Below are 24,324 nucleotides of genomic sequence, written 5' to 3' on the forward strand. Positions count from 1 at the left end.
TGTGACCCAGCAGGGTGAGCTCAAGGCCACCACCTTCCCGCTCAGGTGTTGACTATGGGGACCTGGGGTTCATGGCACAGGACTGACCCTGCCCTTGCAGACAGGCAGGAGGCCAGCACGGGGTTGATCGACGGGAGGCCAGCGGTGCCCCATGCCTGAGGTGGGCACGTCCCTGTTTGTCCTTCGGTATTCCCCATGCGTAAAAGGTGCAGCTGAACTGTACACTCACTGGCTTCCTTCCAGCCCTCAGCTGCTCTGATGGGAGAGTAATCATAGCTGCCACCTTTCTGGTCGGTGTTGCTCGTGCCAGACACTGTTCTGGGTACTTCATAAATATTACCACACCCACTTACAGAGGATGTTCCCGAAGCACAGAGGGGTTAGTTAAGTTGCCCAAGGTCTCACAGCAATAAGTAGTGGATTGGAATCTGAACTGGGACAGGCAGCTGTAGAGCTCAGGTCCTCACTGCTGGTGTTGGGCCAGGTGCAGTGAGATGATCCAGCAGATGGGAAGAGGCTGGGGCGTGTTGCTTATAAGCACACGCCTCTGAGGTTAAGTTGGGAGCCTGTGGCCTCCCAGAAGCGGGTTTGTGCACCAGGGAGGGAGGAGGTTTCCGGTAGGACAGGTGAGGTACATAGAAGATGGTGGGGTTCTGAGAATCGTGCAGGTAAGTTGCTCCAGCACTGGGCTGTAATTGAGGCTCTGGGCTGAGCAGAGGGAGCAGCACGGGGAAGAGAGGGGGGAGTGGGCTCTGGATGTGATTTGTTGGGTTTTTGCCATTTTGCACAAACATCTTTGCTGGACTGCACACAGGGTTGGGTCACCATTGATTTGAGTGTCCTCACTGACTTCCAGGACTTGCTCAAGAGCTGCAGGTCTTTGTAGAAAGTCACCTGGTAGGGGAAAGGACCCCGCCCTCAACCCTGCCCCACCCCAAATTCCCCAAGTCTGGGAACCCACATGGGAGATCTGCCCCAAGGTTGGGTCTCTCTAGTGCAGAGGTCAGGCTTCTGCTGTTTGTGTCCAGCCTGTCCCTTAACCCCAGGCCCTAGCCCCTGCCCAGGCTCCTTGGTGTCCTGGTGTCCTCCATGAGCCCACGGGGACTGGCTGCCCTTGGTCTCTTGCACAAGCCCCTTGCAAGCAGCTTCTCCTCTTCCTGATGTGTTTTCTGAGCATCAGGAAGCAGTGGGGAGTCTGTTTCACGTGCCAGGAAGGTTGAGTGTGCTACGTGTAGTTGTGATACGGCTCTGGTTTGTGTCGTTCTCGTCGGTATGTGGTGCTGGGAGGTCGTAGACAGTGGCTGACTCCTCATCACTGTTTTCCTTTTTCCCTTTTCAAGGAACATGCCATTTCGCTGCTGCACTCCCGCCCACCCCGTGCACCTTTCCTTCAGAACCGATCCCCGTGGCTATTGGACTCTGAGGCCCGAGCGCGTGTGCTCGGCGGCTGGAGTGCCGTGGGCCCCCACCTCCGCCAGTCTGGTTGTCCCAGGGCCACCGTTCCTTCCCTGGCGCTGCTGGCACTCGTCGCCCCCACTGGGCGATGACTCTGTGGTGGAGAAGTCCCTCAAGTCCCTAAAGGACAAGAACAAGAAGCTGGAGGAGGGTGGCCCCGTGTACAGCCCCCCCCCGGAGGCGGCCGTGAAGAAGTCGCTGGGGCAGAGGGTCCTGGACGAGCTGAAGCACTACTACCACGGCTTCCGCCTGCTCTGGATTGACACCAAGATCGCCGCGCGCATGCTCTGGCGAATCCTCCACGGCCACAGCCTGACCCGCAGAGAGCGCAGGCAGGTAATGGGCATGCGAGACTTCCTGGTCCATTCCCCTTCCAGGTGCTTGAAAATATGTTTAGAGCTTTCTTCTGCCACTTCTGGTTTTTTAAAAAAAAACACAGAAAAACCAGCCTCCGACCCTCCCTGTGGGACACGCTGACGGCGGCACTGCCTCTCCGCCGGAGCTCCCGGACGTGTGTCCTCAGCCCCAGAACCTGCCCGCTCACCCGCCCCCTCTGCCCGAGCTTCTGGCTCAGCATGGCGTGCACCAGCTCTTTTTTTTTTTTAAGATTTTATTTATTAGAGAGAGAGGAGCGAGAGCGAGAGGGCACAACTGGGGGGAGGGGCAGAGGCCGAGGGAGAAGCAGGCTTCCCGCCGAGCAGGAAGCCCAATAACGCAGGCGCCATCCCAGGACCCCGGGATCGTGACCTGAGCCAGAAGGCAGACGCTTCACCGACTGAGCCACCCAGGTGCCCCATGCCATCCCCCAGCTCTTAAAAAAGTCTTCCTGTTTTTCCAGGAGCCCAGACCTTTTAGGTCTCTTATTTTGTCTGAAGTAACTGATGGTTACACCGTTGACCTTTCTTTCTTCCCCTCTTGCTCTTTTTTTTTTTGGTGAGTCCCCAGGGGCAAGGGGCAGCTTTAACATTCTCAGCACCCTCAGATTCCCCAAGGAGAGGTGCAGTGATGTCTGTTCTCTTGATCCTCTTAAGATCAGAGGATCTTAGGAATTGGCTGTCATGTATGAGAGTTACTTTGGCTTCTGATTTTATGCTAGTTCTCAGGAACTTCATGGAGAACATGGGTCATTGTTTTAACGGGCTGGAGTGTCCCCTGAGATGCTGTTTTAGGAGGGAGCAGGTTGAGGATTGGAGGAAGGAGCAGTGGCGTTGGGATTTCAGAATCGTGCTCTTAGCGCTCACTGGGTGTTGATTACAGCACACAGGTTAATGCTTTATGACCTGGACTCCCTTCTGCTCCTCCCCCATCCCATTCTGCCTTGAAAGGTGCATGTGTTTGCTACTTCATTGAAGACAGTGAAACTTTAAGAAAAAACAGAGTTGGAGCAGATGAGCCCGTCCCAGGGCGACATCCCAGTGTGGACACGGGCTTGGCTGAGGCCGTGCATCCGTGTTGCCAGCTTTAAGGAGGGGGCTTGTGGAGCAGTGCTTTTTTCCCTTGGTTTAGGGCCTTGTAGGTACTTCGAATTTGAACAAAATGTTGGCAGTCCTGATAATTATAGAAAAGTGACTGTTAAATTATGTTTACAAAGGCAAAGAGATTGTAAAATAATTTGTGTAAGTATTGTGTAAGCGGGAGGTACATTTGAAGTGTGAATTTAAGGTCACGCAACTGCTGGATGCTTGCTGATCGTGTTAAGTAGAGAATGACAGAACTGTGTGGGACTCCTGTGGGATACGAGTACCCGGAGAGTAGCTTTGTCCTCTGACTCTGGGCCCCATGGACCTGCAGTGTTTGCTGGAGGGGGTGCTTCTGTGCCCTGTCGCAGGAGACGTGGCTTAGCCACGGAGATGGCTCAGCGGCAGCGCTGGGTGTCCAGGGTCACAGTGCACATCTGTTGACGGTGTGTCAGGTGGCCATGTGGGCAGAGACGGTGCCGTCATGGGCCTCCGTTCATGCTCGAATTAGCTGCGTGCGCTCTAGATGCTTCTGGGTCCTGGTTTTCCAACCGGGACAATGTGCAGCTGACATCGGACGCAGCTGTCCGTGGAGAGGTGCAGTTAGGGCCTGCTTGGTGGGCTCCCGGGGTCTCTGGGGAGCTGGGGGGGGGGGGTTGATTCTCTGCCTCCCCAGTATGCTCATGGCTCCTCCTTCTAGAGCTTTCCCTCCAAGTGCTGGCTTCAGGTGGAGCATGTTAGAATGCTGATGCTCACCATGTGGTGATGCTCTTAGGATGGTGAAATTGCTGGTCCATCCTTTGACACCAGGCGCGTGATCGAGAGTTAGTGCAGTTTCTCTCTGAGGCGTTATTTCCTGACAGTCTCTGGCTTTGTTAGACTGTTACCCGCTCCAGCCTCTGCTCCCTTCAGTGTGATGACCAGGTGTGGCAGGCGTGACACTTGGCCCCCAGCCCTTGGCTTCTAACCACTCCACAGGGAAGAACCAGGGCTCCTCAGAGACAGTGCTCACCAGCAGTGCTACGAGATGAGCTTGTATACCACATTGGATGGGCCTGTGTTGGAAAGTAAGGAAAGACCCGAAAATAAACAAGGGGGGCACTTCTGGGGGTTGTCAATAGGGAATAAAACAATTTTTTTTTCATTTCTTTTAGCAATATTGTACGGTGTCATATTTTTTGATGCTATTACAAATGGAATTTTTTATTGTGGTAAAATACACAATCTAAAATTACCATTTTAACCATTTTTATGTATATGCTTCTGTGGCACTGAATACCTTCACATTGTTGTGAACGTCCCCACCCTCCATCTCCAGAACTCTTCCATCTTACCAAACCGAAACTCTGCCCCTCCCCACACTCTCCCCGGCCCCCCGACACCCACCATCTACTTCCTGTCCCTGTGATCTGACTCCTCTGCGGGCCTCATGTCACACAGCATTCGTCCCTTGGTGGCTGGCTCACTTCACTCAGCACAGTGTCCTCAGTGTCCATCCAGGTGGTGGCAGGTGTCAGTCTCCTTCCTGTTTAAGGCTGAATAACACTCCACCATGTGGGTTGTGTGTCCGTTTTGTTTATCCATCCATCCGTCCTTCCATGGACACTTGGGTTCTTCCATCTTTTGGCTCTTGTAGGTAAATGGAGTCTTTGAAATTTCAGTTTCCAGTTGTCAATTGCTAGTACAGTTGACCCTTGAACAACACAAGTTTGAACTGTGTGGATCCACTTATGTGCAGATTTTTTAATAAATATATAAACATAAAAAACATACACGCTACTGCAAATGTACTTTCTCTTAAGATTCTCTTAGTATTTTTTTGGGGGGGGGGTTGGCTTTATTGTAAGAATACAGCATATGATACCTACAGCACAGAAAATGCATGTTCATCGACTGTTCTTGTCCTCACTGAGGCTTCCTGTCAACAGGAGACTCTTAGCAATTACCTTTTGGGGGGAGTCAAAATTTATATGTGGATTTTTGACTGGGTGGGAGGGTCACTGCCCCTAACCTCTGTGGAGTTCAAGGGTCTACTATATATAGAAGTACAACTGGTTTCTTTTTAAAGATTTATTTATTTGAGGGGCGCCTGGGTGGCTCAGTCATTAAGTGTCTGCCTTGCCAGGGTCCTGGGATCGAGCCCTGCATCGGGCTCCCTGCTCGGCGGGAGGCCTGCTTCTCCCTCTCCCACTCCCCCTGCTTGTGTTCCCTCTCTCACTGTGTCTCTCTCTCTCTGTCACATAAATAAATAAAATCTTAAAAAAAAAGATTTATTTATTTGAAAGAGAAAGAGCGTTCGTGTGTGCATGAGTGGGGGATGCAAAGAGAGAGAATCCCAAGCAGACTCCCCGCCCAGTGCAGAGCCCGACCAGGGGCTCCATCTCACCACCCTGAGATCAGGACCTGAGCCGAAACCAAGAGTCAGATGCTCAACTGACTGTGCCACCCAGGCGCCCCAGGAGTACTACTGATTTTTATATATTGATCTTGTGTCTTACAGATTTACCGAAGTCCATTATTCTGGTATCTTTTGCTGTGGTGGGTTGTGTTGTTTTGTTTTGTTTGGGGGGGGGCAGAGGGAGAGGGAGAGAGAGTCTTGGGCAGGCTCCACTGTGGAGCCTGACGTGGGGCTCGATCTCACGGCCCTGAGATCACCCCCTGAGCTGAGATCATGAGTCAGCTGCTTAACCGACTGCACCACCCAGGTGCCCCTGCATCTGTTCAGATGGTCGTATGGTTTTCCTTTTTTTAGTTTTATTGATTAAATGGTTGAGATTGTATGATTAAAAACAAGACCCAACTCTGTGCAGTCTACAAGAAACACACCTTAAATGTAAAGACAAATAGATTCCAAGTGAAACAGTGGGGAAAGGGAAGTGGTGCTGACAGAAGAAGGCTGGCCAGGCCTTCTGAGCGCCGAACTGTGGTGACAGCAGAGCAAAGATGAGAAGGTCATCCTGGTGTCCAGCATTTCATGATGCTAAAGGGGTCAAGTCGGCAGAAGGATAGAACATTCCCAAACATTTATGTACCTAATGACAGAAGCCAGATGCCAAAGAATATATTGTATGGCTCCACATATGGGAAATGTCCAAATAAAGCAAATTTACAGAAACAAATCAATTTGCTATTTGCCTCGAGCTGAGGGTAGAAACACAGGTTGACTACAGATGGACATGGGGAACTTTATGGCATGACAAAAATGTTCTAAAAATGGGTTATGGTGATAGTTTCACAATCTGTAAATTTACCAAAAATCATTGAATTACACACTTAGTGGTGAATGTTATGGAATGTAAATTAAACCTCAATAGAACTACTAACAAAAAAATTAATGGACGAATGTCAAAAACCACATCAACTTGAAGGGTCTTTCCATGGTCGAATCCTGGACCATTTGAATATAAAAATAAAAATAGTGATGAATTGTAAACAAATGAAGAAATATAGGAATCCGTGAATCTGTTTTGACAATAAATAGGAAAGTGAACGTGCGAGGTTTGTAAATGAGGAGATAGGTTCAGGTTGGGGGTCCCGGCTCTGTGCCCCGCAGAGTACAGACTGGTTTGAGAAGAGCCAGATGAGTGCCGTCTAGGGAGAAAAGCCTCAGGTGCGTCATCCACAAACTCAGGGCGCACACCATCGAGGGCCAGGTGGCTCCTGACAGACAGGAGGGGTCGCCAGCACTTAGGGAGCCGGGCTCCAGCGGGGATGGACCACGAGCCCAATCATAAGTGTCAGATGAGGCCGAAACGAAGCCGTTTCTAGGACTGACGTGGCTCTTCCAAAGCACGTCTGGTTCGTGACAGTGGACACAGACACGTGGACGTGCACGGGAGTGCCTTTGGTGCCTGTGAGCGTAGGCAGTTGTGAGTGCAAGCCGTAGTTGACTGGTCGTGAGAGAAGAGAAAGCTGAGCTACCTGGGGGTGTGGCAGGGAGTGTCCACTCTCAGGGACGTCGGATGATTGCGACCTGCGCGTTTCTTTAACGGCTTCAGCGGTAGTTGATTCTGTTGATGAAGCACTTGGATGTTTGTCAGTCCTTGCTCTGCAGTGCAGGGTTAAGTCAGGCCATCCTGAGAAACACACAGCCAACGCTCTTCCTTTGTGCTGACCGTTTGGGGTGGGCGGCATGGCCGGTGCCAGCTACGGCCAGCCGTCGGCCTGCTGCTCCCGTCCTGGGGCGCCCAGGCCCGGTGGGCAGCGCCGTGGCTGTGTCAGGCCGTCCCTGCAGAGCAGGGCCCCCGCAGTGGGCGGGGCATGAAGGGACGGGGCCACTGCTAGGGCGAGCGTCCGCCCCTCCTCTCTGAAGGCTGTCTTCCGTGCTTTGGGAGCAGGCGGCGGAGCCATCTGGGACGTCGTGCTCTCGCCGACCCCTGCCAGGTGCTGCCTGTGGTCGCGCCTCTGAGGGTCACGTGAGCAGTGTTGTCGCCTCACCCTCTGACCCCTTCGGCCTTTTCCCAGTTTCTCCGGATCTGCGCTGACCTCTTTCGCCTGGTCCCCTTCCTGGTCTTTGTGGTGGTGCCGTTCATGGAGTTCCTGCTTCCTGTCGCTGTGAAGCTCTTCCCCAATATGTTGCCGTCCACATTCGAGACCCAGTCCATCAAGGTGACGGGGCGTCGGGGGCGGCGAGCTCAGGGCAGGGCAGACGCGCATGCAGTTAGGACGTCTGCACTGTTGGTGGCTGACGTTCAGGTGTCCCGTGTCGCCTTCATGAGTCAGCCGTGCTTCGGACATGCTTCTCTGTAAACGTGTTTTAGAATACGGTTTATCTAGCCCAGCTCTTCAGGCCACAAGTTGAGGCTGTGCGTGGGGGTAAGAGCCATGGACTCCACACCGCACACAGAGCTTAGAAGCGTCACTGGGCGGCCCTGCTCCAAGAGGCCACACAAGTATTTTTTAAAACCATGAAATGGAAGAGAAAGTCTCAGAATGCGTAGCACCTGGGTCCTGGGTGGGAGTCAATGCCGTTCAGGGAGATGTGGCGGCACTGGGTTGAGGGCTACCGTGAACTCCATGCTGTGGTTCCCATCGGAGGACTAGGAGCAACTGCTCTGACTGGTGCCAGCCAGGGAAGCTGTGGGGGGGCCGGGGTGCGGGCCAGGGGAGTGCAGCACCCCCTCTTTGACCTCACAGGAAGAGAGGCTGAAGAAGGAGCTGCGGGTCAAGCTGGAGCTGGCCAAGTTCCTGCAGGATACCATTGAGGAGATGGCCCTGAAGAACAAGGCAGCCAAGGGGAATGCCACCAAAGACTTCTCCGTGTTTTTCCAGAAGGTGCTGTGATGCTCTGGGGCCCTGGTGGCCTCAGCCCACGGGTCCCAAGTGTTGGTTAGAGCCTCAGGGCTGCCCCGTCTTATTTGGGGGCATGCCTCACTGCCTCACTTCTTCTCCCTGCTCTACTGCACACGGCAAGAGTGGGGCTCCCCGACAGGCGTGGACTAGTGCTGTAGGGGGTGTAACCGGGAGCCCCACCCCAGCCCCGTACTCAGTGAGGTCAGGCCTGCTCTCCTGAGAACTTGAACCTCGCTGACATTCACCATTGTTTGCCTGTGTCTCCAGACTTCGCAGCAGCCCCAGGGGAGGTAGAGTTTGGCAGATGAGGAACTGAGACCCTGCAGTGGTGACATGCTGGAGGGCCAGGCTCGGGGGCCAGGCTTGGGGGCTGCTCCCCAGCTACGTCCACAGTGGGGAGCCTCTTGCCAGCCGGTAGCCGCGGCTCTGCATGGGCGGGAGTGGGGCAGCAGGTGGCCTTGTGCTGCATGGAGGTGTCCTCCACGGGGAGCCAGCGCAGGCTTGCTCAGGGCGTGGAGCCCTCGAGGGGCGGCTCCCCAGCAGGAGCGTAATGACAAGGCAGATCCGACGGAGGGTGTGGATGGTCCAGGGCTCTTCAGCTGATCCTCCTTTGTTTCTTCACTTGAGGCTTGTGGCCCAAGTCCATGGGTGGTGCCGGGGAGCACGCACACATACACACACGCACGCGCGCGCCCCCCGCCCAGTGGCTCACCCACGTGATTGCTCCCGCAGATCCGAGAGACAGGCGAGAGACCCAGCAATGAGGAGATCCTGCGTTTCTCCAAGTTGTTTGAGGACGAGCTGACCCTGGATAACCTGACGCGGCCGCAGCTGGTGGCCCTGTGCAAGCTGCTGGAGCTCCAGTCCATCGGCACCAACAACTTCCTGCGCTTCCAGCTCACCATGAGGCTGCGGTCCATCAAGGCTGACGACAAGGTGAGCGGCCTGCGGTCGCGGCTCTGCCTCTCCAGGTACTTAGGTTTCTGGTTGTAGAAGCAGCAGTGTCCTCACTCTAAAGCTCTGGTGGCCCTGTCGTTCCCAGATCATGGCTCTTTGCCCACTCTGTGCCCCGTGTGCACACACTGGATGCGTGCGCGCGTCTGCTGCAGTAACACTGGAACCGTCCCGACAGGTGGTCAGTTGGCAGGACATTAGGAGACCCGTCCACATCACTGAGTATTTGTTGGAAGGATGACTGGCAGCGATTGCCTGTTTCATTACATGGACATGTCATAACTGTTACGTGGATGCATCATAACTTCCTAACCATCACTTTCGCTGATATTTTCCTACTCTAGACAGTGCTGTAATAAACATCTTTTAACATGGATTTTTGTTCCAGATCTTTGATAGTTTTCATAAAAAGAGTGGCTACAACTGGGGCTCCCAAGGGAAAGGGCAGGAGGACCAAAGCAAGTGCCGGCCCACAAGCAGATTACTCCCAGGGCTGCGCTGCGCGCTGTGTCCTCCCGCCTGCCCACACGCCAGGGCACTTTTCCTGGGAGGAGCTCCTAAAACCGCCTTCTTGTCCTCCACCGGCGCTTCTCACCATATGGTCTCCGGTGTCTGGTGTTCTCATAGCTCTCCAGGCACACCTCGGAGGTGCTCAGTCTCCGTCCCAGACCGCTCGAGCTCCACTTTCTTGAACAGCTTGTCGTAGCTCCTGTCTGATTATTCCGACAACTGTGGTCTGGAGTCTTTGTTTTGTTTTCTTGGGTTTGTGTGTTTGCAGTATCTAGTTGTGCCCGAATGCAGACATGTCTGTGGGAAGTTTCTGAGCTTCCGGGTGTCGCCGTCTTCCTCCGGGAGGGGCCCACCCAAGTCTGCTCTGCTGTCGAGGGCCCGGTCGTCTGGGGATCACAGCCGCAGTCAGGGCTGGGCCTGCAGCCTGGCTGAGGCCCTCCCCCACAGTGCCGCCTGCGTAGCTGGGCCCCGGAGGCCCCTCCGCTTTTGCAGATTTTCTGCCCCACTCCTCGGTTCTGTGCTGCTCAGTTGGGGTGCCTGAGGACGGGGTTGTTTCCCGCCCGTCCTCCTCCCTGGGCGGCGGCCCTCGAGGCCTGTCTGCTCGAGCAGCCCCTCGACTCCAGCTGTCATCTTCTTAGCCCGGCGAGATGTCTCTGCCTCTCAGCCGTGGCCCCCGGCCTGGACTCTCCGCCTGCCCTAAAAGTTGGTCGAAGTTGTCGTGTCCCAGTGGCTCGCAGACGGACAGCCCACACCTCCGTGGTTGCCTGGCCTTTCCGTCCACATGATCTCACTGTGCCCGAGCCCTAGTTGTGTTAGCTTTCCGATGCTGCCTGGTGTGTATTGTATGTGTTTTATCGCCTTTCTAGGAGTTCTCAGCAGGGGAGTGGGTCGGATGAGAATGGCTCCTCGTCGTAGCTTGAAGTAGCAGAGCATCACTGTGTTTCTGAAAGGATGAAAAGAAACCTTTTCTCCAGCGCAGTACAGGTCGTCTGGGAGCGTACTCCGGGCACCCACTGCAGCAGAGCGAGGGGGGCTGCCGTGTGGCTGCCCCCACTCCCGCCCCACCTGCAGAGAGGCAGCTCAAGGGCAGGTCGCCTGGGGTTGAGTCCTGGCCATTCGCCTGCTCTGTGATCTTGGACAAGTCGTCCTGCTGCTCAACACCACAGTGGCCAGACCTCCACCATCGGGAAGGTGGAGTGGGCTTCCTTTCCCCTGGATGTTGATGTTAAGTGACAAGATTGTGAAGCCTGGGAGAAGACCCTGGGACCCCAGGACCAACCCGGTGGGTCTTTGTGCCTTGGGGCTGAAGAGACGGCAACGAAGAGGTGCTGATGTGTGCAGACTTCCAGAGCCTGATGGGAGTGCTCACTGGCTCCGTCGCTGGAGCCTGTGACTCTTGATCTCAGGGCTGTAAGTTCGAGCCCCACGTGCGGTGTAGAGATTACTTAAAATTGATATCTTTTTTAAAAAGCAAGCAGAAAACCCCCTAACAAAAGTCTGCTCTCTCTGGCCAGAGGACAGGAAAGGGGCTGCTTCGCAAGACAGAGGACTTGGGACAGTGACCGCTCTACCCCAGCAGACACTAGGGGGACGCCATCACACCTCCATGTGCACTGCTGGCTGAGGTCTGAGGCCGCTACCCTCTTCCGGATGTCACAGCTGGGACGGTGTCCAGGAAGGCCGGCTGATGGTGCCGAGCTGCCCTCCCTCCCCGGGGCGCAGTGTCTGTAGACCAGCAGGGGCCAGGGCCTTCACTTCACCTAACCGCTCCCAGGCCTTGCCCTGCACCCCACTGGGGTGGTGTCCAGAGCCAGGTGGGCTGCCTACCCCACCTAGCCCAGGAGGTATGGGGAGCCCTGGCGGAAAATTAGAACTCGAATCCCCACTACCCCAGAGAAACAGGAGTGCCTCCCCCGGGGCTCAGTGGAGGCTGAATGGGGGCCTGGCAGCAACGAGCCGGCACCCTACCTATTCCAAACTGTGCCACGGATGTCATTTTTGGGTATAACCAAGCGATAACACAGAGAAGTCAACCATTGAAGGGACCTTATGACTCACATTTGCCCTAGAAATGGGGGCACAGCCCCCATTGAGGGCCAGATGAGACCTTGACACACCTGGGGACCAGAAAGCGGGAACAAGGGAGGACCTGGGACCTGGCCTTTATTACTCGTGTGGTAGGAGTTAGGAGTGGCTGGCCACGGGAAGTGACACAGGGCTCAGGCTTTGTGGTTGGAGGATTTGAAACCGGATTCTTGCATTCCCATGAAAGCCAGACCACGGGGCGGGGGAATCTAAGCCATGTAGGCTTGTTAGTTTGGATCAATAGATGCCAGATCATCAATTGCAAAATCTGTAGAAGTTGGTTAGAACATTACTCACCATTCCCATGCCAGAGTGCTGTCCGAGGGAGCCAGCTAAGATCGAATATTGAAAGAAGATCCAGAATCTCATTTTTAACACCCAAAACGTCCGGGTTTAAATTGAAAATCACTCCTTATGTTAAGAATCAGAAGGCTCGGGACGCCTGGGTGGCTCAGTCGGTTAAGCCCCTGCCTTCGGCTCAGGTCATGATCCCAGGGTCCTGGGATCGAGTCCCACATCGGGCTCCCTGCTCCGTGGGGAGCCTGCTTCTCCCTCTGCCTCTGCCTCTCTCTCTCTCTCATGAATAAATAAATTAAAAAAAAAAATCTTTAAAAAAAAATAAAAGAATCAGAAGGCTCTTGGGACACCTGGGTGGCTCAGTCGGTTGAGCGTTTGACTCCTTAGCTCAGGTCTTGATCTCAGGGTTGTGAGTTCAAGCCCCGCTCTGGGCTCCATGTGAAGCTTTAAAAAAAAAAAAGAAGAACGGAACGTTCTCAAAGTGGATAAGCAAAGGCAGCCGATGGAGATAGCAGAGACGTGAGACCCAGAGGACGGTTGTGAAGCAGCCCTTGGGTAGCCACAAGGAAGCATGGTCCTGGCAGAGAAAACGAAGAAAAACCAAATGGGAATCTTTTTTTATTTGAAGATTTTATTTATTTATTTTAGAGAGAGCATGAGCAGGGAGGAGAAGGGGAAGGAGAAAGAATCTGAAGCAGACTCCACCCTGAGCACAGAGCCCAACCTGGGGCTCGATCCTGCGACCCTGAGATCATGACCTGAGACGAAACCAAGAGTCAGATGCTCAACCGACTGAGCCACCCACGTGCCCCACAAATGGAAATTTAGAGAAGTGAAAAATAAAATCCAAAATAAAAAGCTTAATGGATGAGCTCTATAGCAGAAAGGGAGAGGACAGAAGGACAGGCTCAGTGAACTTTTAAGATAAAACAGTAGAAATCACCCATCTGAACATCTGAGAAAACAGTTTAAAAAAATGAGCAAAGGGACGTCTGGGTGGCTGCTCAGGTCATGATCCCAGGGTCCTGGGCTCGAGCCCCATGTCCCTGCTCAGCGGGGAGTCTGCTTCTCCCTCTGCCTCTCGCCCCTGCTTGTGCTCGCTCGCTCTCTCACAAATGAATAAACAAAATCTTAAAAAAAAAGTGAGCAGGGCTTCAGCTGCCTGTGGCATTAGAGGAAAGCATCTCACATACTTGTCAGAGTTCTGGAAAGAGAGGAGGGAGGGCAGAGCTGGGAAAGTGCTGGAAGAAATAACAGCTGAACTCTTCTCAAATTCAGTAAAAGACCTGGATCAGCAAATCTTAGAAGCTGAGTGAACCTCAGGTGGGATCCACCCAAAGAAATCCACACGAAGACACATCATGGTCAAACGAAACAACGCTGAAGACAGCTGATTTTGACAGCAGTGCGTGAGAACGGCGTCTGGCCCACAGCGAAGATGCTCCTCAGAACTTAGAGGCCGGAAGGAAGGAACAGTATTCTTTACGTGCTGAAAACCCTGTCAGCTCCGAGTCCTCTTCCCATTGAAAATATTCTCTAAGAAAGTGGGGGGAGTCAGGACATTGTCAGAAGAAGGAAAACTAAGAGAACTTGCCACCAGCAGATCTGCCTCAACCTAGAGGAGGATCTCTACTCGGAAAGGATATAGTTGACCCTTGAATGATGTGGGGGTTAGAGACACTGGACCCCGCGTCTCCCCCAACACACACGAAAACCTGCATATGACTTTCCTTTTTAGTCTCTTTATCCATAACTGAAGTGGTGTTAGAGTAGAGAAGGTATTTACAAGTGCGGTGATGTGTTAGGAAGGGGATCATCTAGAAGGCAGTAGAAGTACACTGGGGATGTGTGCAGAGCTGTGTGAGGTTCACAGGTCCACCTTTTTTTTTTTTTTTTTTTAAAAGATTTTATTTATTTACTTGACAAAGAGAGTTAGAGCAGGAACACAAGCGGGGGAGTGGGAGAGGGAGAAGCAGGCTTCCCGCCGAGCAGGGAGCCTGATGCAGGGCTTGATCCCAGGACCCTGGGATCATGACCTGAGCCGAAGGCAGACGCTTAACGACTGAGCCACCCAGGTGCCCCGGTCCACCTTTTATATGACCCTCGGCTCTGTAGTGTTTCAGGTTACGTTCTCAGAAAGAAACAAAATGCCCAAGACAGAATTTGACTCCCATTAAAAACACAACTGGAGGGAGCTCCTCCCTCTGTGTCTCTCAGGGGTCAGCAAGCAGGTGGCACAGCCGGGCCCTCTGTGTGTGACATTTGACCCCCAAAAACCTACCTGCTAAGAGCCTGCTGTTGACCAGAAGCCTTACCGATGACATACAGTTCTCGAACACCTGTTTTGTGTATAATATGTGTTATAGGCTGTATTCCTACAACAGAGTAGGCTAGACAAAAGAAAATGTTAGTAAAACCGTAAGGAGGAGAAAAGACATTTCCAGGGCCGTCCTGTGTGGAGAAACCCCGAGCGTGCGTGGACCTGCGCACTTGAAGCCGGTGTTGTTCACGGGTCAGCGGTGCTAGGAGGCCTGGACCATGAAGACAAAAGAGCGTGGTAAATCCAGCAGACCTCCTTCTCGTCCGCCTTTACACCAAGTGCCATGGTCGCAGCAGAAACGGGCTGTGTGGGGTGGCTGTCCGTGGAAGCAGGAGACGCTGAGACGAGTGTGCCGTGAGGGGGACAGGTCAAGGGGCGTCTGGGGGCCAAGGTGTCGACACGTTGCTGGGACTGGGACGAGGATGTGGACGGTGAGCAACCACTGCACGTACCACGCAAGGAGACATACTCAGCAGCACGGGACACAAGTCCACGTGGAACCACGGAACCCACAGGAAGATGGGGAAACGAAAACAAAAACCCAGCTTTTTCATAACAACCCCAAACTGAAAAGACCCAGCTGCCCTTGAGTGGGAGAACGGTTAAAGCGGGGTGGTCTTCCGGCGCAGCGCTGCCTGGTTAGGGAAGAGCAGGTGCACAGGTTTCCTGGGAGACCCCAAAGTCGTAGCTCCCCGCCCAGCAGAAACGAGGAGCAGAGGAGTGGTTGCCAGGGGCTCAGGAGGTGGGAGTGTGTCTGTGAAGCACGAGGTCCTCGTGGGGACAGAAGGGTTTCCTGCTTGGTGCCGTCGCCGTGCTGGCTACGACTGTCAGCATCGTCTGTGTGGCGTTACCCTGGGGAGAAACCCCGTCTGTCATGTCTGCATGTTGATCTACAGTCATCTCAAAATGGAAAGCTTACTTCAGAGACGGGGAGTCGCGGTGCTGTCTGCCTCACAGGGTCATTGTGAGGCTCGAGTGGGGCCGGCCGAGGGGGCCTCTGGCACAGGAACTCTGGTTCGCTCTTCTCCCTTGGGTCCCTGTGACCTCGGGCGGAGGCCAGGAGACCTCTTCAGAAGGTCGGGATCGTGCTGCTCTCCGTCCTTCCCGTCCTGCGGATACTGAGAACCGCTGGGTGGCTGGAGGGCCGTGGGGGTGGGGAGAGACGCTGGGGTGACCGTGAGGAGGAGGAGGAGGAGGAAGGGGCCGTCAAGCGCAGGGAGCAGGGCCTGGGCTGAGGTGGGATCCTGGCCACTGTGAGCCTCCCCAAGGTCCGCACCTTCTGTCAGACGGTTCTGGTCACTGCAGACCCGAAGCTGAGGCCTTGGTGGTGCTGGTTTGTCTTGCACTTGGCAAGGCGTGTTAGGAAAGTGTCTGACAGTGAGATACCGTAATCCTGGAATGACCTTTGCACGTGTACTTAGTTGACTTTCTTTTACAGCTGATCGCTGAGGAAGGGGTGGACAGCCTGAATGTGAAGGAATTGCAGTCAGCGTGTCGGGCGCGAGGCATGCGGGCCCTCGGTGTCACGGAGGATCGGCTGAAGGACCAGCTGAAGCAGGTGTGTGGCTCAGGGGCTTCCCCACCATCTGACCAGCATAGATGGGCTGCTTGTGGAAAAACTCTCCCCAAACCCTGGTGGCGGCCAGGCCTGGACGAGGGTGCGTGGTGACCTGGTTCTGTCGTGTGCTCACATAACCCATGTTCGCGGCTCTGACCTTTCTCACCTGCTCTTAGCTGATGTTAACATCCTTACTGTCCCATTCTGGTCCTATGTGGACAGATGAGGATGAGGTGAACTTCCCTTAAAATTCCAGCGTGTCTTGTAACTGAGGCCAGGGACCTCTGGGTAAATAGGACCCAGGCCAGCCCATCCTGAGTGTCTCTGTCAGCTGTGCCTTGCTTTCTCCAGCGACTCAGGGGCCCTTGGTCAGCATCCAGAGACCAGCGTGGCAGCTGCATCAGTTTGAGTAGGTTAGAGGTTGGAGAGGGGACATGCACGGCACTTGAGCTGCCACATCGGAAGACCCAACGCATGCCCAGTGCCAGCTGGCCCCCCTCCAGCTCTGTCTGCAGGGCCGGCTCCCTCCCCGGGGCTTGTCCTCCACATGTAGACAAAGGTGTGTCAACACCTGCTTCTCCTCTTTCAACACAAGTGCTGTTTACTGTGCGGTCCCCCGGCAGAACCTTCTCTGTAGGCTGGGTCCCTGTGTCTCCCGCGGGCATGCCCGGGACTGTTGGCAGCCTGCTTTGAGCACAGTTGGGCACGTGTGAGTGCGGGACGCTGTTGGAAATCAGAGTGTTTGGGTTTCCCTGGTCGTGTGTCCTCCGTCTCGTCTCCGCTTCTGTCCCGCGCCCAGTTTGTGTCCAGACCTTGTCATGTCTTCCTGGTCGTTTGAACACTGTCTTTGTGTCACTAACATCCCCCCACGCAGCGCCTGGCCCTGACGAGGCTGGCAGAGCCCTGAGAGCCTTCTGAGCCCACAGTTACCACCCTTGCAGTGTCTGTGGCGCTTGGACGTGAGGAGCTTCCAGGGGTGCCTGGTGGCGCCATCAGCAGAGCATCCGACTCTTGGTTTTGGCTCAGCTCGTGATCTCAGGGTCATGAGATCAAGTTCCGCGGCGGGCTCTGTGCTCAGCAGAAAGTCTGCTAGAGGTTCTCTCTCCTTTTGCCCCCTAACCCCAAAAAAGAAAAATTAAATAAAAAATCAGTAAGCGAAGAGCTTCATTAACAGAGAGTGTGGTCGCCTCGCTCCGTGCTTCCCGAGCCTGGTGGCCATGCCGCGCGGGTCTTCATTCACGACCCTGGGGCATCTCGGGCTCGGTCAGCTGAGGCGGGAGTCAGGTCATAAGAGGTGGCAGTAGGTGGGCCTTGTAGAAATTGAGGACTCTTGTTTTGGGGAGAACTTCCTCAAGTGATCTAGTGCATCCATCTACTCAAGTCCCCCTCCCCCATCAAACCAGAAGAGAGAGGAAAATTCCAGGGTCCAGGTCCCAGGAGAGGCCGATGGGACGCGGCCAGCAGGTGAGCATGTGTCTTCAACCCCCGGTTGCAGTGGCTGGAGCTGCACCTGCATCAGGAGATCCCAACGTCCCTGCTCATCCTGTCCCGGGCCATGTACCTCCCAGACACCCTCTCGCCCGCCGACCAGCTCAAGTCCACGCTGCAGACACTCCCGGAGATCGTGGTACGTGTTGCCAGGAGACCGCTTCTGTGGCTCGCTCTGGAAGGGGCCCTCTCGCTTCTGGGGATGCGCCCCACCCACTTCTGTCTTATCGGTCCTTTCTCTGAGTATCGAGGGCTCCTGTGACGGGTGCAGAAGGTGCCCCTCGGCTGCCTTGCAGCCTTTCCAGCAGACGGGTTCCTGAGTGCGACCCCAGGAGGCGGTCCCACTCGGCAGTGCAGGCGGGCAGGGCTGCTGCAGGGGCCTCTCTGGCCGCGGCCAAACCTGCCGTGCTGCCATGAGCCCTTGGGCCGCAGGCACCCCCTTCACAGGTGTCCCCGGTCTGTAGGCAAAGGAGGCCCAGATGAAGGTGGCCGAAGTGGAGGGTGAGCAGGTGGACAACAAGGCGAAGCTGGAGGCGACGCTGCAGGAGGAGGCGGCCATCCAGCAGGAGCACCGGGAGAAGGAGCTGCAGAGGCTCTCCGAGGCAGCGGTAAGTAGCCGGCAGGTCCGTGGGCCCGCCCAGGCAGAGCGGGAGCCACACAGGGCGCTGGGACAGGCTAAAGGCTGTCTGCTCCAGCTTTTCTAGAAACTGCTTGTGGAACCGTGTCTAGAGGGCCCCTGCGGTCCGTCTCCTGTTTTCTGCCTGGAAGGCCCGGGGGACGGGACTTGGCTGGCTCTCCGTGGTCTGGGTGCCAGTCCCCCAGCACGGCTGGCTCGGCCAACGGACAGAGGGGCAGCTCCGTGCCCACGTTCTCTTTGGGCCCCTTGGCCCGGGCGGTGGGTGTGTTTGCTCTGGAAGTCGTGGGGCAGCTTCGTGCAGTTGTCAGGGGAGGACGGAAGATGGAGTTTGATATTGGTACCGCGTTAGACGGGCCTCCGTGGACCTGGGAGCGCAGCTGCGCCTGTCGGAGTCCTGCAGTGACGCCTCGCGGGGGTCACCTCCCACATGCTGGCTGCCGGGCTTTCACACCTGCCCCGGCGCACAGCCAGCCTATTGACATCGCGCCCTTGGTCCGTGCGGCGCCGATGCTCCAGGACGGTGGCCGGGGCGCCAGGTGATGCTGAGTCGGCAGTGGACTTGCATTTCAGAAGGAAGTGGAGCCCGAAGTGGCAGCAGAGGCTGCCCCTGGGAGGCCTGCGGCCGAGCTGCAGCCCGAAGTGCCCGAGGTTACCCTGCCGTCAGAGGCCCTGAAGGACACAGCCCCTGTCCTGGAAGGCTTGAAGGTAACCGCGCACGCACACCCGGAATGCAGGCCGTGTTGGAGCCCAACAGGAGGGTGGAGAGGGGGCTGGCTTGTGGGGCAGGGACTCCTGAGGTGCCGGGGCCAGGCTTAGGGTGACAGCAGGCGGTTGTGGGGTGCGGAGGGCGAGGCCGCAGCTTGGAGAAGCTCTCGGGAGGCCCAGTGTGCTGTGACAAGAGCAAGCTGCGCTCCGAGCTCTGGGCCTGGGCGCCTAGAAGGCTGAGGTGCCCGTGGCTTGGCCCCCCGGGCCCTCTGTGCTCCCAGTGGCCGGGGATCCACGCCTGAAGGCAGGTCTCCAGGCCCCTTCCTGGCCGGGCTGCACAGTGGGAAGGAGGGAAGCTGGTGTGACCTGCAGTCTGATGTGCTGGGCACTGTAGCCATATACTTCTCCTGGGGGGCCTTACTGTCCTGGTGTAGCCTGCTCCCCACACGGGGCGCCTTCTGTCTTGAACTCCCAGGTGTCGGGTGTGGGAAATCTCTGTAGACGGATGGCAACGTTGGTTTGGCAGCTGGAGTAGGAGAGAGACCAGGACTGCGGATTCATGTTGGGTGGGAGGGTGGTTTCAAGTGAGGTCCCAGAGGGCTTGGAACACGGTGGCCTCCACGTTCGGAGGTCAGAGGAGAGACGAGGCTGTGGAGGGACAGCTCATGCGGTCCCAACACGTCGACCCCTGGTGGGAGGTTGTGTCCAGGGGAGGGTGGGCCTTGTCGGGGGTGTTGAGGGCCGGGTGGGGGAGGCCTGAAGACCGACCCCTAATGGGGAGGGTGAGGTTGTCTGTGGCTTGGCAGGAGCAATTGTGGGGCAGAGCTGGAAGAAAAAGCTCCCCTGCAGGGGTCTTAGGGTGGAGCTGCCAGGAGCTGGGGGGACGCCAGCCTTCTCCAGGCCCATGGGGAAGGAAGGAACCCACTGCAGCAGGCAGCAGGGAGAGCTGGGCCTCAGGGAGGATCTAGACTGTTGTTGTGAGAAGACTCGGGGTAGCACGTCCGAGCTGGTGCAGCTGCCGAAGACGGTCTGTCATCCTCGGAGGCCGTGTGTTTGGGTGGAGGACAGTGGCTGGAACAGTGAGGAGGGAGGCCAGGGCCATCCTGGAAACATACATGCTGGTATGGACACATCGAGGAGGCTGGGAGGAAGAGGGTCCCAGGAAGGTGGGGCCACGCTGGGCTCAAAGGGTGACCCAGGGAAGGGTCAGGGTCATTTTTAAGGGGGTGCAAGGCTGGAACACAGCTGAGCAGAGATGGAGCCTGGCTGGGCCCATGGAACGCAGGTTAGGGAGAAAGGGCACCTGTCATTAAGTAGGGCTGGGACAGTTGGCTTTCTTCATGGAAACAGATGCATCCCATTTCCAACAGATTAATGGCCTAGATGTGAAAGGACATTTAGAACTGTCAGGAGATGGGGCGCCTGGGTGGCACAGTCGTTAAGCGTCTGTCTTCAGCTCAGGTCATGATCCCAGGGTCCTGGGATCGAGCCCCGCATCGGGCTCCCTGTTCTGCGGGAAGCCTGCTTCTCTCTCTCCCTCTGCTCCCCCTGCTTGTGTTCCCTCTCTCGCTGTGTCTCTGTCAAATAAATAAATAAAATCTTAAAAAAAAGAATTGTCAGAAGAACTAAGGATTGCTGAGGATTTCTTAGCAAGAAGCACAAACCTTTACAAAACTTGACAGCTAAGAGCCTTTGTTCCCTGGAAAGTCAGTGTAAGGGGTGGGAAAAACGAGTATGTCTGTCCCCGTTTGCAGTGCAGCCCTGTAGGTCTCAGCCGTGCTGAGCGTCTGCTGGGGGTGCACAGAGAACCCGAATAGCTCGCCTCTGGTAGGGACCCTGCACTGTGGCTGGAAGCCTTTCCACAGAGAAAGCCAGGCCCGTGTGGCGTCACAGGCCAAGTTCTGGTGAGATCCTTCCATGCGACACAGACTGCACAAAGCCAAAGAGGGGGGCCGTTTCCAGCTTGTTCTGAGATGAGCGTTAGCTGATGCCAGACCGCTAGGAGAGAACTGCACAAGCGCCTCTTTCAGGAGCACAGATGCACAAATTCTTAACAGACTCGTGGCAAATCAGATGCAGCCATTCTGTGAAAAGGCTAACGCGTCTTGATCTCATGGGGCTTGTCCAGGGAATACAGAACACCAGTCAGTGTAACGAGCATAGTAACAGAATAAGGAGAAAAACCATGTATGAGCATCTCGATCAATGCAGAAGAAGCACTTCACAGAACCCAGCATCTGCTTCTGATTAAAAAAAAATTCCTCAGCAAGCCAGGAGAGGAGGACGTTCTCAACCCGACGAGGAGCATCTGTGCAGACAGCTGCCGCTGGGCCCCTGACGGCCTGCTTCTGCTCAGCAGCGTGCCGAGGGTCTGGCCAGGACCATTAGGGGGGAGAGAGAATAAAACCACACAGTCGGAAGGAGGGAGCGAAACTGCCTGTTTGCAGAGCATGTGAGCCACTAAGAACGAGCGCTGCTTCTCTGTGCTGGGCACGAGCAGCCAACTTGGAATCTCGGCCTATCGCTCACCGTCCCCTAGAGTGAGCCGCGTGGGGGTGAGTCTGAAAGTAGCCACGTCAGCGCTGTACGCTGGATGCTACGGTGCTGTTGAGGTCAGTTAGCTCGGACAAATGTCCTGCCCTCGTGGGTGCCAGGGGTCCTTGTTGGTGAGGTGTTCGTTCTGCAACTCGTGTATAGATTCAAAACCATCACGTCCCAGCGGGCTTTGTGTGGAAATTGATAGGCTTATTCTAAAGCGTACGTGCAAGTTCAGAGGAGCTAGGATAGCCTACGGTACAGGAGCAGGTTTGGTCTGTGCTCAGGACGGGATGCTGTTTGGCCCCTGGAGGCACAGGACAACACGAGTGGGGCTCCGACTGAGGGGGCGGACGACGTCCTGCACGCATGAGCTCCTGGTCTGGGATGTGTGCTTGTGTGACCTGCTGGAGGACAGCTCGGAGCTGGCCTGGGGACACAAAGGTTTGGGGTGGCCGACAGGTCTCCGTCAGGGGGTGATGGTTTCCCGGGCTTGTGTGCATGTCCGATACACATGTGGCGGGGGTGGGTGCCATGGGGGCGAGGACGGGGACTGCGCACATGTCTGCTGGCCTCTGCCACGCATGGCGGGAGCAGATGGTGTGGACAGAAGAGCTGCCGAGTCTCGGGGGGTGGGAGGGCAGTGATGATCTTCCTCCAGCTGGGTTTCCGTTGGGGTGCTTGCTTTGCAGGAAGAGGAAATAACAAAAGAGGAAATCGACATACTCAGCAACGCCTGCTCGAAGCTGAAAGAGCAGAAGTCGTCCCTGACGAAGGAGAAGGAGGAGCTGGAGCTGCTCAAGGAGGACGTGCAGGACTACAGCGAGGTGGGCGGCGGCGTCTTGGGGGTGCCCTCCGCCGCCTTCTGGGCCGGGCGGCGGTCTCTGCGCGGCTGGGCCACCGTGCGGCTGGGCCCTTTGCTCCTGGCCGCTCGCCGTGGCAGTTCACAGGCCCATGAAGGTACCAGGCCTTGTGTCTGGTCGCTTGATAAATGGAATCCTAGCTGCGGTCGTAGTTCCCCGAAACACTTCTTTCTTACACACTAGCTCTTTCATTTATTATTGTTTTTTTAAAGGAAAACCTGTTTTATAAATATTACTTCCGAATCTGATTTAAAAGAGCTGTTTCGGGGTGCCCGGCTGGCTCAGTTGGAGCGTGTGACTCCATCTCAGGGTCGTGAGCCCAAGCCTCATGTGGGGTGTGGAGCCTACTTTATAAAAGAACTATGTTTTCATAGATCCGTTGGGAAAAGATGACTAGTTTTGAGATTGATTGGTAAAACTAATGAACCATTTTCATGGCAACCCTGTTGCCATGGTGGGTTCTCCATTGGGAATTAGGTGTTCACCAGAAATACTGAGCCCTTTGCCTCGTCTCCAGCCCCACCTTCCATTGCTCCCTGTAACGCTTGCTCGTGGGGACAGTTGTGATTTGGGATTATGAAGGCACTTTCTGTTCCTTGATTCTTTTCATCCATTTATTTATTCTTTTAACAAATATGAAGAAAGATGAGACTCAAATAGATGCCATTTCCTTTGCTACAGAATCAATATTTTGAGTTTGCAAAAATAAGAGTAGTTTGTATGAGAGAGGCAGATATGACTATGCAGCTCTGTTCGTGACCTGGAACTTTTTACCTTTGGGTTAATTTAACTACTTTCACAAGGTAAACAGAGGTGTATGGTTCCTTTTTATTTTTTTTTTAAGACAGTCTTTTATAGCTGAATAATTTCGTTAGGACTTGCAAGAGATCAAGAAGGAGCTTTCCAAGACTGGCGAAGAGATCTATGTGGAGGAGTCTAAAGCCAGCAAGAGGCTGACGAAGAGGGTGCAGCAGATGATCGGGCAGATAGATAGCCTGCTGTCCCAGCTGGAGATGGACCAGCAGGCTGGCAAGCTGGGCCCCACCCCCGAGCAGCCGCCTGCGGGGTGAGTAGGGCGCCGACCCGCCAGGCACAGGGAGACTCGGGGATGTGCTGACCTTGAGGTGCATTTCTCAGCCGTGGTGCCCAACCCCTGACCTTTGACCCAGTGGTTCCAGCCAGAAGCCCAGCCACACCTCAGTCTCCACTTGTCACTAACCGTTTTACTGAAGTAGCTCTCAGGGTCCTCTCTCCTGCACGCACACGCACACTTTGGCCACTGTCAGGACCGTACCTGTGGCTTGGCTGGTCCCCCCCCCCCACCCAACCCTCAACCCCCAGCCACTGTAGGCCACACCTGTCTCCAGACTGCCATCAAGCTGGTCCTTCGTACGTTCGTACATAGGATTGCAGCTCCCCTGGGAACCCCTGGGCCCTCCCCTGCCGCCTCTCTCTTCCTGAACCCCCTGCACACAGGCGCTCAGTGACGACCCCCACTCTGGAGGTCACTGAGTGAAGAGCTGTCAGGCTGGTGAACGGTGCTCCCCTGGGCTGGGCACTGTGCTCTGAGCGCCCACATCTCCAAGGGGGCAGGTGGGCTGGCTGCAGGCTTCCTGCTGTCCTCGGGTTGGGGGGCCTTCTCCCCCAGACGAGGTTAGCGTCCTTCCTGAGCTGTGTCAGCCCACCCGCCCTCACTGGTCAGAAGGCAGTACTCGGCCCTTGCCGCCCAGGCCACGGCACACACGGGCCTGAGGACCCCTGCCCGGGGACTGTGGCGCACTCTGTGCTGCCCCGCGGTGGAGAGGCGTGCTGGGGGGCAGCGCACGGGGAGACGTGGCACCGAGTGGAGATCTCCGGTTTTGTGTCCGGGTTGGGTGGGCATTCCCAAAGGCAGGGGCCGGGGAGCGCTGGAGGGCGCGGTTGCCTGGGTCAGGGTTGACCCGTAGGAGGCCTGGTGAGGGTGTGGGTGTGACAGTGCCGCAGACGGGCTGTGTCCTGCCCCAAACCCCAGGGAGACCGTCATCAGCATCACCGAGCTCATCAGTGCCATGAAGCAAATCAAGCACATTCCAGAAAACAAGCTCATCAGCTTGGCCTCCGCGCTGGATGAAAATAAGGATGGCAAGATCAACATCGACGACCTCGTCAAGGTGAGCTGTGGGACTGGG

General features: G+C 55.7%; 1 protein-coding gene across 3 annotated transcripts in view; it reads left to right on the top strand.

The window, feature by feature from the left end:
• Positions 1–24,324, top strand: part of LETM1 (leucine zipper and EF-hand containing transmembrane protein 1) — a 38,895-nt gene that overhangs the window by 10,537 nt on the left and 4,034 nt on the right. For 2 of the 3 annotated variants that reach the window (XM_081812776.1, XM_081812778.1), the window contains 11 exons: positions 1,341–1,791; positions 7,377–7,520; positions 8,049–8,186; positions 8,937–9,140; positions 15,809–15,928; positions 17,424–17,555; positions 17,881–18,024; positions 18,624–18,758; positions 21,986–22,120; positions 23,032–23,222; positions 24,168–24,306. In XM_081812776.1, the coding sequence (XP_081668902.1) occupies positions 1,341–1,791; positions 7,377–7,520; positions 8,049–8,186; positions 8,937–9,140; positions 15,809–15,928; positions 17,424–17,555; positions 17,881–18,024; positions 18,624–18,758; positions 21,986–22,120; positions 23,032–23,222; positions 24,168–24,306 (1,933 nt within the window). The remainder of the gene's footprint in view (positions 1–1,340; positions 1,792–7,376; positions 7,521–8,048; positions 8,187–8,936; positions 9,141–15,808; positions 15,929–17,423; positions 17,556–17,880; positions 18,025–18,623; positions 18,759–21,985; positions 22,121–23,031; positions 23,223–24,167; positions 24,307–24,324) is intronic. The other variant, XM_081812777.1, reaches the window with a different exon arrangement.

Source organism: Leptonychotes weddellii, chromosome 2, assembly GCF_054177405.1.
Source record: "Leptonychotes weddellii isolate Sample4059 chromosome 2, ASM5417740v2, whole genome shotgun sequence".
Classification (NCBI taxonomy): domain Eukaryota; kingdom Metazoa; phylum Chordata; class Mammalia; order Carnivora; family Phocidae; genus Leptonychotes; species Leptonychotes weddellii.